The 17,191-nt window shown below is 46.2% G+C and overlaps 1 protein-coding gene across 1 annotated transcript in view; it reads left to right on the forward strand.

The window, feature by feature from the left end:
- Positions 1-8,246: 8,246 nt before the first annotated feature.
- frem1b (Fras1 related extracellular matrix 1b) overlaps positions 8,247-17,191 on the forward strand; it is a 133,846-nt gene continuing 124,901 nt past the window's right edge. The window contains exons 1-4 of the mRNA XM_056276936.1: positions 8,247-8,459; positions 10,939-11,033; positions 12,176-12,435; positions 13,549-13,748. Of these exons, the coding sequence (XP_056132911.1) occupies positions 8,247-8,459; positions 10,939-11,033; positions 12,176-12,435; positions 13,549-13,748 (768 nt within the window). The remainder of the gene's footprint in view (positions 8,460-10,938; positions 11,034-12,175; positions 12,436-13,548; positions 13,749-17,191) is intronic.

Here is a 17,191-nt window from a genome sequence, read left to right on the forward strand (position 1 = left end):
AGTTTTCTGGTCTGGCGGACTGAAGATTCGACCTGTTGCACCGCGCAAAGCGGATCCGGTTTTCGCACCACGGACGACACACACGCGATGTGTCGTTTGTGGTGCGTACCGCTCACTAAGCGGTCCAGTCCCGGCTCACGTGTGGGGCCAGCCGGACCGCGCTGGGACGGCGCAGCGTCCGTTAGCATAGCTGCTGCTAACTCCGGCTGCTCCACGGCACATGTGCTAGCCGGCTGCAGGGCGGCTGCAGGGCGGCTGCGGGCTGCTCATTAGCTGCAACAGCCGCTCAGACCCACACACAGGCAGGCAGGCAGGCAGGCAGACAGACAGACAGACCGGAAGTCAGGCAGACCGACAGACAGGCAGGCAGACAGGCAGGCAGGCAGACAGGCAGACCGGAAGACAGACAGGCAGGCAGGCAGGAAGACAGACAGACAGATAGACACATACAGACAGGCAGGCAGGCAGGCAGGCAGGCAGGCAGGAAGACAGACAGGCAGGCAGGCAGGCAGGCAGGCAGGCAGGCAGGCAGGAAGACAGGCAGGCAGGCAGGCAGACAGGCAGGCAGGCAGACAGATAGACACATACAGACAGACAGCCAGGCAGGCAGGCAGGCAGGCAGACAGACAGGCAGGCAGGCAGACAGACAGACAGACAGGCAGGCAGGAAGACAGACAGACAGGCAGGCAGGAAGACAGACAGACAGTCAGACAGGCAGGCAGGAAGACAAACAGACACATACAGACAGACACACATACAGACAGGAAGACAGACAGGCAGGCAGTCAGGAAGACAGACAGACAGGCAGTCAGTCAGACAGAAGGACAGACGGACAGGAAGACAGACAGACAGACAGACAGACAGACAGACAGACAGACAGGCAGGAAGACAGACAGACAGACAGACAGACAGACAGACAGACAGACAGACAGCCAGGCAGGCAGGCAGGCAGGAAGACAGACAGACAGGCAGGCAGGCAGGCAGGAAGACAGGCAGGCAGGCAGGCAGGCAGGAAGGCAGGCAGGAAGACAGACAGGCAGGCAGGAAGACAGACAGGCAGACCGGAAGACAGACAGGCAGGCAGGCAGGAAGACAGGCAGGCAGACAGAAAGACAGGCAGGCAGGCAGGCAGGCAGGCAGCACAGACAGACAGGCAGGCAGGCAGACAGACAGACAGGCAGGCAGGAAGACAGACAGACAGGCAGGCAGGAAGACAGACAGACACAGACAGACAGACAGACAGTCAGACAGGCAGGCAGGAAGACAAACAGACACATACAGACAGACAGACACATACAGACAGACAGACACAGACAGGCAGGCAGTCAGGAAGACAGACAAACAGACAGACAGGCAGTCAGTCAGACAGAAGGACAGACGGACAGGAAGACAGGAAGACAGACAGACAGACAGACAGACAGACAGACAGACAGACAGCCAGGCAGGCAGGCAGACAGACAGACAGACAGACAGACAGACAGACAGACAGACAGACAGACACATACAGACAGACACACATACAGACAGGAAGACAGACAGGCAGGCAGTCAGGAAGACAGACAGACAGGCAGTCAGTCAGACAGAAGGACAGACGGACAGGAAGACAGACAGACAGACAGACAGACAGACAGACAGACAGACAGACAGACAGGCAGGAAGACAGACAGACAGACAGACAGACAGACAGACAGACAGACAGACAGACAGACAGACAGACAGCCAGGCAGGCAGGCAGGCAGGCAGGAAGACAGACAGACAGGCAGGCAGGCAGGCAGGAAGACAGGCAGGCAGGCAGGCAGGCAGGAAGGCAGGCAGGAAGACAGACAGGCAGGCAGGAAGACAGACAGGCAGACCGGAAGACAGACAGGCAGGCAGGCAGGAAGACAGGCAGGCAGACAGAAAGACAGGCAGGCAGGCAGGCAGGCAGGCAGGCAGACAGACAGACAGGCAGGCAGGCAGACAGACAGACAGGCAGGCAGGAAGACAGACAGACAGGCAGGCAGGAAGACAGACAGACACAGACAGACAGACAGACAGTCAGACAGGCAGGCAGGAAGACAAACAGACACATACAGACAGACAGACACATACAGACAGACAGACACAGACAGGCAGGCAGTCAGGAAGACAGACAAACAGACAGACAGGCAGTCAGTCAGACAGAAGGACAGACGGACAGGAAGACAGGAAGACAGACAGACAGACAGACAGACAGACAGACAGACAGACAGACAGACAGACAGACAGACAGACAGGCAGGAAGACAGACAGGCACAGGCAGGCAGGCAGGCAGGCAGTCAGACAGAAGGACAGACAGACAGGAAGACAGACAGACAGATAGACAGACAGACAGACAGACAGGCAGGCAGGAAGACAGACAGGCACAGAAAGGCAGGCAGGCAGTCAGACAGAAAGACAGACAGACAGTCAGGCAGGCAGGCAGGCAGGCAGGCAGGAAGACAGACAGACAGACAGACAGACAGACACAGACAGACACAGACAGATAGACAGGAAGACAGACAATCAAACAGGAAGGCAGGAAGACAGACAGACAGACAGATGCAGACAGACAGACAGACAGACAGACAGGAAGACAGACAGACAGACAGCCAGGCAGACAGGAAGACAGGCAGGCAGTCAGACAGAAAGACAGACAGACAGGCAGGCAGGAAGACAGGCAGGCAGGCAGGCAGGAAGACAGACGGACAGACAGGCAGACAGACACAGTCAGTCAGTCAGACAGACAGGCAGCCAGGCATCTACACCTACTTCCTCTCATTTGTCTTCATCTTTCCCTTTACTTTATTTTGTTGGGCTGTTTTGAACTTTGAGGAAAGTGGGACACAACAGGAGGAGCGGTCGTGCTCTGAAGCCGAAAACGGACGAGCAGCTTTGTTAGTTTGTAAGTTCGTTACCTGAACAGTTGGGAACTCAAAGTGGACGTTTTAACGCCGGGCCGGAACGTCAGCAAATGTCTTTTCTTGGTGACGTCACCTTGGAGTTGTGACGTCATCAGCCAAGGAAAAAAATAATTTTAAAAGTGAATTTGTAAAGTATAAAAACTTCCTTGTCTGTGTTTTGATCCTGCGCTGCTTTGAGGAGGACAGACGTGGTTTCAACAAAGAGTTTTTTCTCAGGAAACAGTGATAAAAGTACGGCGCCCCTAAGGGGTCATGTGGTAGAAGAGAAAGAAAGGCGTCCGGGTAGCATGGCGGTCTATTATACCGTCGCCTGCCAACATGGGTATCTCGGTTCGAGTCCCCGTGTTACCTCCGGCTTGGCCGGGCGTCCTTACAGACACAGTTGCACCAGCGCCTCCTCTGGTCGGCCGGGGCACCCGTTCGGGGAGCTGGGGGGGATAGCGGGATCCTCTCACGCACTACGTCCTCCTGGTGAAACCCCTCACTGTCAGGTGAAAAGATGCGGCTGGTGACTCCACATGTATCGGAGGGGGCACGTGGTAGTCCGCAGACCCCCCCGGATCGGCAGAGGGGGTGGAGCAGCACCGGCACCAGGGCGGTGGAGAAGGCAGTAGTGTGACGTCTAGGGCAGTGGTTCTCAACCTTTTTGGGGTCCTGGACCCCCTGCGTATTTATGATCTACCCTGAGGACCCCTCCACCTGATCTTGGGGGAGGGGGGTTGCAATTTGATAGAAACAGTAGAAACTGCATTTTAAATTGCATTATAGCATTTATTCACTCTTTGGGGCAAAAATAAGAGCTTTCAGTTGTAACTTAGATATAGTTAACAAAACAGAATATGTATTTAGTAACTTTCAGATATATGTAACAACACAGAATATGTATTCAGTAACTTTCAGATATATGTAACAAAACAGAATATGTATTCAGTAACTTTCAGATATATGTAACAACACAGAATATGTATTCAGTAACTTTCAGATATATGTAACAACACAGAATATGTATTCAGTAACTTTCAGATATATGTAACAACACAGAATATGTATTCAGTAACTTTCAGATATATGTAACAAAACAGAATATGTATTCAGTAACTTTCAGATATATGTAACAAAACAGAATATGTATTCAGTAACTTTCAGATATATGTAACAAAACAGAATATGTATTCAGTAACTTTCAGATATATGTAACAACACAGAATATGTATTCAGTAACTTTCAGATATATGTAACAAAACAGAATATGTATTCAGTAACTTTCAGATATATGTAACAACACAGAATATGTATTCAGTAACTTTCAGATATATGTAACAACACAGAATATGTATTCAGTAACTTTCAGATATATGTAACAAAAGAGAATATGTATTCAGTAACTTTCAGATATATGTAACAAAACAGAATATGTATTCAGTAACTTTCAGATATATGTAACAAAACAGAATATGTATTCAGTAACTTTCAGATATATGTAACAAAACAGAATATGTATTCAGTAACTTTCAGATATATGTAACAACACAGAATATGTATTCAGTAACTTTCAGATATATGTAACAAAACAGAATATGTATTCAGTAACTTTCAGATATATGTAACAACACAGAATATGTATTCAGTAACTTTCAGATATAGTTAACAACACAGAATATGTATTCAGTAACTTTCAGATATATGTAACAAAAGAGAATATGTATTCAGTAACTTTCAGATATATGTAACAAAACAGAATATGTATTCAGTAACTTTCAGATATATGTAACAACACAGAATATGTATTCAGTAACTTTCAGATATATGTAACAAAACAGAATATGTATTCAGTAACTTTCAGATATATGTAACAACAGAATATGTATTCAGTAACTTTCAGATATATGTAACAACAGAATATGTATTCAGTAACTTTCAGATATATGTAACAAAACAGAATATGTATTCAGTAACTTTCAGATATATGTAACAACACAGAATATGTATTCAGTAACTTTCAGATATAGTTAACAACACAGAATATGTATTCAGTAACTTTCAGATATAGTTAACAAAACAGAATATGTATTCAGTAACTCTCAGATATATGTAACAAAACAGAATATGTATTCAGTAACTTTCAGATATATGTAACAACACAGAATATGTATTCAGTAACTTTCAGATATATGTAACAACACAGATTATGTATTCAGTAACTTTCAGATATATGTAACAAAACAGAATATGTATTCAGTAACTTTCAGATATATGTAACACAGAATATGTATTCAGTAACTTTCAGATATATGTAACAAAACAGAATATGTATTCAGTAACTTTCAGATATATGTAACAAAAGAGAATATGTGTTCAGTAACTTTCAGATATATGTAACAACAGAACTTTTATGCAGTAACTTTTAACAATGCAAACGGGAGCGAGATCTCTTATTAAAATACAATAAATTACACTTGTGAAACAGATGTAATTAGAGAAAAAAAGTCCTGTCACCCTTTATAGTTTAGGTAGATAAAGGTCTCAGTCACATTTGAGTAAAATAATCCTATTTCTATAAATGTCATAGGATTTTTTTTAAAGATATTTTATTTTCACGGACCCCTTGCAATTACACCACGGACCACTAGGGGTCCGCGGACCCCCGGTTGAGAACCACTGGTCTAGGGTGCGTATCTTGCAGGAAGTAGGGGGAACTTCTCTTCCTGCCAGGTTTTCCACCGTTCATGTTTAGCTAGACGAGCCTTCACACGTTGGAATGTGGCAGAGGACCGTTCAAGATGGCGGCCTGAGCGGACCGTCTTTGCAACGCTGTGCACCAGACTTACGGAAGACTGCTGGCGCCATTCGTCAAGTTTATCAACCCGTTTATCGTTCAGCTGAGACTCTTCACTCAGCGCGCAAAGATTTTACCCTGAAACGGGAAAAAAACGTGTGAGCTCGTCTCTTTCAAGTGAAGACAAGAAAGCTAGCTTAGCGTGTGCGCTAGCTAGCTAGCTAGCGGTGGCCGTGACCGTGCACAAGACGGAGGGGGTCTGGTGGTCCGCTGCATAACGGAGGTGGAGTTCCCGTCTGCCGGCTACACCAAGGAAATCCTCGGCGGTGGAGAAAAAAGCATACGATCCTGTCAGGTCGCCCCTGGTCAGTGATGTCCTCAACTCTCAACTTGCCAACTTAACGAAGCTTATCAAGAACAGATCCGACATGGCGGAGGGCAACATCTCCGACCTGAGCAGCAAGGTAGATGGTGTGGGTGCTGCCCTTCAGGCTGCACCACGAAGATCTCTAAGCTTGAGCAGCGTGTTGATATGGTGGAGCAGCCTGTCAGGTTTATGCGAAAGAGAATGGATGACCTAGAATCCTACTCGAGAAGGAGGAACTTAAGGCTAGTGGGAGTCCCTGACTCTGCCCAAGAAAACGTTGGGCTCGAAGTAAAGAAGATTAGCCAGGGTGTCCTGCCCTGCAGGACAGATGAGCTTGTGGATGCCACTGGCACTGTCCAGTCAAACGGAGCAGGTGAAGTGTCCACTTTATGCAGCTAACAGGTCAGCTCACATGGATGCGACACGACCTCCACGCAGCCAGTCTACTGTCGTAAAATCCCTTTCATGTACAGCCACGTCTCACACTTTCCGTCACTGTCGTGCACATTACCGTATTAACCGTAATACTATGACAGCGCAGTCTTCTTTAGTTGTGTTTTACACTGCCATTTGCACATAGCTGCACATGGTAAGTGATGGTTTTGTATAGGGTTTTTTGCAATGCTGATGGTTTTGACTGTAAACCTGTTCACGTTAAGTACTGCAGTACCTGCTTTTGTTTTTGTGATGTTCGAATAAAAGGTGGCAGTCTTTCATAAACAACTGTTGTTGTGGACTATATACTGGGGAAGTATATAAGCAAAGTAAGGAAGAGACAGAGACAGGAAGAGAGGGAAACGGATGATCCGCTGTGGCGACCCCTAACGGGAGCAACTGAAAGTAGTAGTAGTAGTAGTAGGAGGAGGAGGAGGAGGAGGAGTACAAGAGTAAAACAAAATATCGCATTGATATCGGTATCGGCAGATGGCCAAAGCTGTGGTATCGGAAGTCTCTACTTTAGTTTATTACTTGGTTTGATTTGATTTGTTAGTGTCAGAAATACATGCACAAGGGGGAATCCGATTGGCTGAGCGATACTTTAGCCAATCGGACGCGTTCCTTGAGCTTGCTCCTCAACGGCGGGCTGACAGCTTGTTGTTGTTATTGTGTTTTATTTACACGGTGTGTTTATATATCCACAGTAGAAAAACAGCCCTTCTTCACATGATGGCGACAGAGGTGGGCTGGAGCTGAGCTGACGCGATACGACCACAACATCTGTTTGTTCATTTTGTTTTTGCCAGGGTTGAGTTGGGATGCAGCAGCTACCCTGAATTCAGAAGACTGCTGTGGGTTCTACAGCGCATAGCCAGAACAAGGAGGTTACACGTGTTCAATAATCCAGGTAAGAAAATCACAGAAACTTGAAAAGTTTGCAACTGTCCTTCATCCTCTGTGAATAGCACATATGGCCATTGAACGTCACAGTAATTTGCATATGAAACTGGTGGTTGGTTTGGATGGTTATGCCGCTGTAAAGGGTGGGATACCTGCAGTCAGGTGAGGCTGAAGAGGTCACTTAGATGATGATGAAACGATTCTCTCAGTACACGTTGTGTCCAGATGACCTGATTTAGTTCTCTGGGATTTCCTTACCTGGATTATTGAGCATGCATCAAGACCAGCTGTTAACAGGTTTTGCTACATCAAATAGCTTCAACAACAGGCCACGGACCATGGGAGTAGATTGTTTCTACAGTAACACTCTCTCACACACTCATTCTCTCTCACTCACTCACTCTCTCTCTCTCTCTCACTCTCACTCTCACTCTCACACACACGGTTTCCAGCACCTCCTTGGGGTCAGGCAGATTAACCCTGTCTCCCACAGTGGGACTCAGTTGAAGGTGAAATGGAGGGTGAGAATGTTTCTCTGCAGGAAGTCTCCTTACAGTCAACAGACGGACTCCATATTGGGATTCTTTATGCTTCAATACCACGGTTCTGCGTCTCAGGTCTGGTGAAATGTTCTGTGTCTCAGGAGGGTCTGCAGTGTTTGTTCTGACTGTCAAAACTTCCTTGTGATCTTCTGTGCAGGTTGACTGTCGGAAGGGAGTGGGAAGGACGTGGACTGAATGAATGGAAGACGTACTGTCATTTAAAAACGACACTTTTCACCCACATGTGTGAACCTAGAGGACAGCACGGTGCTAAAATGGCAGCCTGCGTTGCGTTTTCCTGGATGTTGCTGACAGCATTGGTGGCACCTGTCGTGCCGTCTGCCCATGGCGAGAGTGTGGTTGTCATGAACTCGGGCGTGGAGGTGGGCAGGGGGCGCTCTGTGTCGCTGACCCAGAGGGAGCTGAGGTTCAGGGAGGTGCAGGAGGAGAACTGTAAGGTGGAGGTGATGCTGAATGAACCGGTGACTCAGAGAGTAGGGAAACTCTCCCCACAGGTGAGGAGAGCGAGCGACTGGTATTCCTCTTTAAACAGGCAGAGGCACGAGGAACAAACAGAGATACACAAAAACCAACTGCACTAACATGCCTGAATAGCATAGATAATTAAATTAAGTATACATGAACGTAGACACTCCTCACAGTTTATTAGTGTATTGCCAGTGCTTCTGTAACCTATACATACTTATATTACTTATGAATAAATAAATTCATTATTTTTACCACTTACGTACGTTACTTGTAACTTGTATATCTACAGATGGGTAACAAATCAAAGGAAAAGCCTGAATGCTTGACCCGTACAGTGAGGCGGTCCGGGGGCTCTGTTATGCTGTGGGGGGGGGGCATGTTCCTGGCATGGTTTGGGTCTACTTGCCCCCTTAGAGGGGAAGGGTCACTGCAGATCAATACAAAGTTATTCTGCGTGATCACCTTTATCCTATGATGAAACATCTCCATCCTGATGGGAGTGGTCTCTTCAGCATGACGATGCCCCATCCACAGGGCACGAGGGGTCACCGAGGATGAAGATGAACATGATATAAATCCTATACTGTGGCCTTCATAGTCACCACATCTCAACCCAACTGAACACCTATGGGAGATGTTGGACCGATATCTTAGACAGCGCATTTCACCACCCCCATCAAAACACCAGATGAGGGAATATGTTTTGGAAGAATGGTGTCCGTCCCTCCAGTAGAGTTCAGAGACTTGTAGCATCTGTGATGAGGAGCACTGAAGATGTTCTGGTAGCATCTATGATGAGGAGCACTGAAGATGTTCTGGTAACATCTATGATGAGGAGCACTGAAAATGTTCTGGTAACATCTATGATGAGGAGCACACTGAAGATGTTCTGGTAGCATCTATGATGAGGAACACTGAAGATGTTCTGGTAACATCTATGATGAGGAGCACACTGAAGAGGTTCTGGTAGCATCTATGATGTGGAGCACTGAAAATGTTCTGGTAGCATCTATGATGTGGAGCACTGAAGATGTTCTGGTAGCATCTATGATGAGCATTGAAGATGTTCTGGTAGCATCTGTGATGAGGAACACTGAAGATGTTCTGGTAGCATCTATGATGAGGTGCACTGAAGATGTTCTGGTAGCATCTGTGATGAAGAGCACTGAAGATGTTCTGGAGTCTTGTTGTGGCCCAACACCTTACTAAGACACTTTATGTTGGTTTGTCCTTTAATCTGTCACCCATCTGTACATTAAAAAGGTGGTAAATCCAGGTCCATAAAGTGTAAGTCCTAAGCAGATATTTGTTTCACCCAGCCATAAATGAGGTGAATGTAATCAACACTACTATTTAATGAAATCAACAAACTAGTTAATGAGATCATCTGATTTAGTAAATGGTGTATATTACTTATCTTCTGAGGATGAGGTGATTTAAGATCTTTTTTTCAGTGCTACATAATGGTATCAGTCTAAGCTAGCTGTAGCAACAGTTCGACTCACTGGTAAATGCTAAGTATATCAAATTTCACAAAAGCCAGTTTGACAAATATACATTCATGTTAAATCTGAAATTTGTGATTTTTCTCCATCCATCCATTATCCAAACCACTTAGCCTGCTCTCAGAGTCGCAGGGATGCTGGAGCCTATCCCAGCAGTCACTGGGCGGCAGGCGAGGAGACACCTGCCGCCCAGTGACTGCCCCAATAAATGTTTATTTCCTCCATGTGATAGGTGGAGGTGATGTGGTGGTGTTGGACAGACAGACGGTCTTCCAGTAGACCGGTGTTGTGATATAGGTGGATGTAGGAGGCAGAGAGAAACAGACCTGTTGACTCTGATGTTCTGGGACTACAAACCAGGTGTAGCAGGACTACAAACCAGGTGTAGCAGCCATTGTGGCTGGTGTGCCGTCAGCTCAGCAGTAAACAGTTCCACCCTTGTAAAAATTTATTCTGGGACCACAGCTAACACAGACAGTCTGATGTATTACACACTACATCACACTATATGGGGACACTGTTGTACAGTCATACTGGTTGTCATGGACACATCAGCATCACATCTCAGTCGTTTCTCCAACATGTCTTGATGCATGGTCAATAATCCAGGTACAGAAACCCCAGAAAGTTGAATCAGTTCATCTGGACACAACGTTTAATGTGTCCAGATGAACTGATTCAACTTTCTTGGATTTTCCCAACACGTACGTGTTTGCTGCTGCACCGGTGTTCATCCTACCTGGTCAAAACATCTCAGCAGTGGTGTACAGACAGCGGAGAGTGTCTCCAACCATGTTGAAGATGACTGGTGGTGTTATGGAGCCTGACTACATCATACACATGGGGAACATGAACATTTACAAAGGGAGAAATATCACAGATTTCAGCTTGTTAGAAATTTTAAAATCTAATGACTGAATGTAATGATTATTATTATAATAAATGTATTGCTCGTTAAACATAATGCACTACAGCCGGTCTGATCTGTTCTGTTCTGTAGGTGTTTGACTGCCATTTCCAGGAGAATGAAGTGCGATATGTTCATAACGGCAGTCCTCTGCTGGATGAGGACACGGTCCTGCTCCGGGTTTACAGGTCAGTACATGTATCTCCTGTACATATAATGTCTGAATAGTACAATATTACCTGTACATCCAGAGGACCACCTACTTTGATAATACCAAACCAAACACCCCTACTAGTTGGGTATATTGGGAGAAGGATGCTGAATATGGAGCTGCCAGGGAAGAGGAGAAGAGGAAGGCCAAAGAGGAGGTTTATGGATGTGGTGAGGGAGGGCATGCAGGTGGCTGGTGTGACAGAGGAAGATGCAGAGGACAGGGAGAGATGGAAACAGATGATCCGCTGTGGCGCCCCCTAATGGAAGCAGCTGAAAGTAGTAGTAGTAGTTCAGTAGAAACGGCTGAGGAAATGATTAAAACTTAAGAAATGTACATTATTTATGAATAAATAACTAGACACTTACTCATTTGCAGATGGAGAAGAAAAAATAAAGATCTCGTGCCCTCCTCGCGCTGAGACATCGCACGTGGTGTATCTGGACAGTTTTTCACATTCCATCCGCTAGAGGTGGTTCGCTGCATGTTAGGAAGAGCTTACCATCAGTTTGTGGTATTGTGTAGTTTTGTTGTGTATATTTGCCTGTTTTTGTGTTGGTTTTAAGACTTTGGGTGGTTTTATGTTATGTCAAGTCAGTTTTATTTGTATAGCACATCATCACAAATTACACATGTGCCTCAGGAGCTTTACAGCAACACAATTACCCCACTCTTCCGAGCCGTCCCGGTTGCTGCTCCACCCCCTCTGCTGATCTGGGGAGGGCTGCAGACTACCACATGCCTCCTCCCATACATGTGGAGTCACCAGCTGCTTCTTTTCACCTGACAGTGAGGAGTTTCACCCCTCCCCCCTGAACAGAACCCAGACCAACCAGAGGAGGCGCTAGTGCAGTGACCAGGACACATACCCACATCCTGCTTCCCACCCACAGACACGGCCAATTGTGTCTGTAGGGATGCCCAGCCAAGCCAGAGGTAACACAGGGATTCGAACCAGCGGTCCCCGCGTTGGTAGGCAACGGAATAGACCACCATGCCACCCAGACGCCCTGGTTTTGCGCAGTTTTGTGTGTTTATAATGTGTTTTGTGTGGTTTTGAGTGGTTTTCTGTGTTATTGTATGATTTTGTGTGGTTTTCACATGGTTTTGTGTTTTCAGGTTCACAGCCTCTGACACGCTGATGGAGACGTTGGTACTCAGGGTGAAGGTGGTGGATCCTCAGTCTAGTCTGGTAGAACTGGGCAGAGTTCCTCTGGTGGTTCCTCAGTTCTACGGCCTGTCCAATGCCATCGACAGCTCGGTCCTGAGCATCAGAACTCGGCCTGATGTGGCATGTACCGTCAGACTGCTGACCTCTGACACCAGCGTTCCCTCCCTGGGTCAGCTGGTGACTGAAGAAGATGCTGGTCTGAGGAAGGGTAAATGATATCCCCGTATCATTGTATGTAATATATACAGTGGATCTAGAAAGTCTACACACCCCTGTTAAAATGGCAGGTTTTTATGATGTAAAAATACGAAACCAAGATCAATCATGTCAGAACTTTTTCCACTTTTTAAATTGCAACCTACAAAGATAAAATGAAAAAACAATCAGAAACATTTTTGGGGAAAAAAAGTAAAATACGAAACTTAACAATAGCCTGGTTGCATAAGTGTGCACACCCTTTAATAATTGGGGATGTGCTTGTGTTCGGAATGAACCAGTCGCATTCGGACTCATGTTAAATAGTAGTTAGTATACAGCCGCCATCAGTTAAAGTGACTGATGAACCCCAATAAAGTTCAGGTGTCCCTGTAGGACTTTCCTGACATTTTCTTGATTGCATCCAGCTGCAAAAGCCATGGTCCACAAAGAGCTTATAAAGCATAAGCGAGATCTCATTGTTGAACGGTATCGCTCAGGAGAGGGGTAGCAAAGAATCTGCAAGGCATTAGACGTACCATGAAGGACAGAGACTGATGAGGTCGCTGAGATGATGAAACGTATCTGGCAGTCAACGTGGTGTCCAGATGAACTGATTCAACCTTCTCTGAGTTTCTTACCTGGATTATTGAGCATGCATCAACGGGTGTATAGATTTATTTTACATCCGCTGTACACGTAGTATGTTCTCAGCTCTCATCTGCATTTTATACATTTGATCGTCTTGATATCCATTTGGGGGAATAAGTTATTTCCAATACATGCTTCCATATTTTAAAAACACTTGTGATGCCATGAGCAAGATGGTGTGAAAAAAGAAAATGCCACTGGTGAAGTAACTTTAATGATTTCTGACCATTCCATGTTAATGTTTCATCAGCACTCGATGTGTAAAACTGAGGGATGAGCATACAAGTCAGCATCAGTAGAAAACACTGAAGGTGATAAAACAACCAACCGGTCACTCCTACAGCATTGAATACAAACGAAGTTACACCTTCTCCCATGAAAATAAAGAGTAGACACCCTCAACATTTAAAGATGGTACTCCATCTTCACGTTTCTCGGTTCAAATTGACACCGTCTTTTCCTGTCTCACCTCCAGGCAGAGAGACGGTGGTCCCATGTCCGGGAAACATGCCATGTCTTCATCGTACCAAAGCGGTCCGCCTCCTCAAAACCAGCTGCCAGGAGTTCCTCAGAGCTACACTCAAGTACCAACATCTGAATCCTCCTTCGCCTGAGATCGACTACATCCCCATCCAGGTTGAACTGAGGGAGCAGACCTCCAGATCCCTGATGGAGGTACAACTATCACCAACCAGCCTGTAAAAAGACAAAGAAACAGGAGGAAAATACTTCTGCTTTTCATTTTATGAAGTGTTTCCAAAGAGCTTTATTTTTCAAAGCAAAATGAGAAGGGTAACAGACAGCAGTGACACATCTTGGATGAGGCTAAAAATTGATTGGGGAAAAACGAATTGAAAGTAAGAGGATTAGTAAAGGTACCACTACTAATATAAACTACTGTTAATACATTTTAGTGTTAATAAAATTACCATTGTGCAAAAAAACTAACTAAAATGCAATGTTACCATAAACTGCTGTCACTTCAATATTGTTAAAAGCTATTGTAACTACAAACTACCTTTACTACAAATTACTGTTACCACAAAAACCCTTAGTAAAAATACTGTTACTACAAACTATTTTTTAAAACTACTGAAACTAAACTCTATTGTTACCACAAACTAGCCTTACCACAGATTAGCTGTTCTGGAACACGGCGTTAGCTTGGATGTGTGTTTCGTTAGAGCCACCTGGTGGCAGTTAATAGTAGTGCAGCCTACTATAAAGAGGAAGTAGTGTTCATTCAGCGTCAGTATTGCCATGTGGCAGCAATGTGATGGTGTCTCCACAATCTTGTTCCATCCATCGTTAGGAGACGTTTTAGATGAATTGTCTCTAGATTTGTTAATCAGTAGTTTATTGATGTAGGAAAATAACATATTTCGAGAGTTTATGGTTTATTGTTCAGTTGATTAGTTAATGACATGATCGTAACAAAGCTAACATTTGTTAGCTTCCTAACCTAAGCTATTTTATGCTTACCTGTAAATACCAATCTGTAATTCTTTTTTTTTCCCCAATTGTATCCGGCCAATTGCCTCACTTTTCCGAGCTGTCCCGGTCTCTGCTCCACCCCCTCTGCTGATCCGAGGAGGGCTGCAGACTACCACATGCCTCCTCTGATACATGTGGAGTCGCCAGCTGCTTCTTTTCACCTGACAGTGAGGAGTTTCACCAGGGGGAAGTAGCGCATGGGAGGATCACACTGTTCCCCCTCCCCCCTGAACAGGTGCCCCAACCAACTGGAGGAGGTGCTAGTGCAGCGACCAGGACACATGCTCACATCCAGCCTCCCACATGCAGACACGGCCAATTGTGTCTGTAGGGACACCCGACCATGCCGGAGGTAACACAGGGATTCGAACCGCCGATCCCCGTGTCAGTCTGTAATTCTGACATGTCATTTTGTGTTTGTTACAGTTTTACAATTATATTCAAGTAAACTTCAAAAAATGTGGACTTGGAGAAGGCTTACGACCGTGTAACCTGGGACACTCTGTGGGGGGTACTGTGGGAGTATGGGGTACCAGGGCAGTTGCTTCAAGCCATCCGGTCCTTGTATAACCAAAGTGAGAGCTGTGTCCGCATTCTCGGTGCAAAGTCAAACACGTTTTTGGTGGGTGTCAGACACAGCCAAGGTGAGGAGTGTGTCCATTTTGTGAACCTCAGAATTGCTTCTCTGCTCTTCACAGATAATGTGGTTTTGTTGGCTTCATCAGAATGTGATCTCCAGCACGCACTGGGGTGGTTTCTAGCTGAGTGTGAAATGGCTGGGGTGACAGTCAGCAACTCCAAGTCTGAGGCCATGGTTCTCCACCGGAAAGGGGTGGATTGCTCCCTCCGGGTTGGGGATGAGTTGTTGCCTGAAGTGAAGGAGTTCAAGTATCTCGGGGTGTTGTTCACAAGTGAGGGTAGGATGGAGTGGCAGATTGACATGCAGATTGGTGCAGCATCAACAGTAATGCGGATGTTGTACTGGACCGTTGTGGTGAAGAGGGAGCTGAGCCAGAAGGCAAAGCTCTCAATTTACCAGTCAGTCCTCGTTCCAACCCTCACCTATGGTCATGAGCTTTGGGTAGTGACCGAAAGGGTGAGATCGCGGATACAAGCAGCTGAAATGAGTTTCCTCCATAGGGTGTCTGGGCTCAGCCTTAGAGATAGGGTGAGGAGCTCAGACATCCGGAGGGAGCTTGGAGTAGAGCCACTAATCCTTCGTGTTGAAAGGAGCCAGTTGAGGTGGTTCGGGCATCAGATTTGGATGCCTCCTGGGCACCTTCCTTTGGTGGTTTACTGGGCACGGCCAACTGGGAGGAGACCCCGGGGTAGACCCAGAACTCGCTGGAGGGACTACATGTCCAATCTGGTCTGGGAATGCCTTAGAAATCCCCCAGGAGGAGCTGGAGGGTGTTGCCGGGGAGAGGGACATCTGGAGTGCCCTACTTAGCTTGCTGCCACAGCAACCCGACCCCAGAGAAGCGGCTGAAGATGAATGAATAAACTTCAAAAACGGAATCCTGGTTCTCCTGGCATTATTTGAATAGATGTTTAAGCTGACTGGATAGCTAGACGCAGGGACTGCTAGCAAGGCCAGTACAGTAAAAAGACAGCAACACAACCAGCTGTACACATCGTGGAGCATCACTCATCCCAACATCAAACAGTCATCAAGCCACTCTCCATCTCATCATGGCAAGGAACCACAGCAGTTCCAACTTTCAGAGAGCAAATAGAAAATAAGCTTAAAGGAGAAAACAAGGAGACTCACTCTACATACTCGTTCAAGTAGGTCATCTACCAGTTCTAAGGTCGGTCTGGCTATCGCTAGAGCATGGGCTGCAGCCCAAGCCAAAGCAGCCTATGCGAAACGGGAGATTAAAGGTTGAACAAGCTCGCCTCCGAGCTACCCTTGAAGCCCTTCAGGTAGAAAAGAAGGAGATGCTGCTCAGACTGAAGCGGAAATGTTGGAAACTGGTTTGACTGAATCTGATCTAGGTTTCTACAGTTAAAAATCCTATCCCTCTTTCACCTCAAAAACGCCTATAGCACACTGAGGATTATGTATGGAGTCAAGCCTGTGTGAATTTAACACCCCAGCCTTTTGTAGAAGATATGAAAGAATCAAATCCATCACTTCACACACCCAACATTACATGGCAACGGGAAGCTAGACATCCTATTGATAGTTATGGAGCCCTTCCCATCAAACCCGAAGAGCATGCAATGGACCACGCAGGAACAAAGCCTTACACTTATGTCAATATCCCACTCATACGCATGGGACCTTCAGCAGAAACCCATATCAGTTGCAGTATGATAGAACCTCCACCACTCACGACCTCGCCAAGTGTCTAGCTCGCAACCAGCTCGTGACAACAGGCCTAACCACCTTCGACGATAATCCAGAGAACTATTGGGCCTGGAAACCATCCTTCCAGAACACCATCGCTGGATTAGATCAGACTGCAGTAGAACAACTTGACCTTCTCAGTAAATAGCTTGGCAGAGAGTCTTCGGCACAGGTTCGCAGATTAAAGCCTGCCAACATCAGAAACCCACCAGCTGGACTTAGGATGGTGTGGGAGAGGCTGGAAGAGACATTTGGCTCACCTGAAGCCATT

This window comes from Lampris incognitus, chromosome 3 (genome assembly GCF_029633865.1).
Source record: "Lampris incognitus isolate fLamInc1 chromosome 3, fLamInc1.hap2, whole genome shotgun sequence".
Classification (NCBI taxonomy): Eukaryota; Metazoa; Chordata; class Actinopteri; order Lampriformes; family Lampridae; genus Lampris; species Lampris incognitus.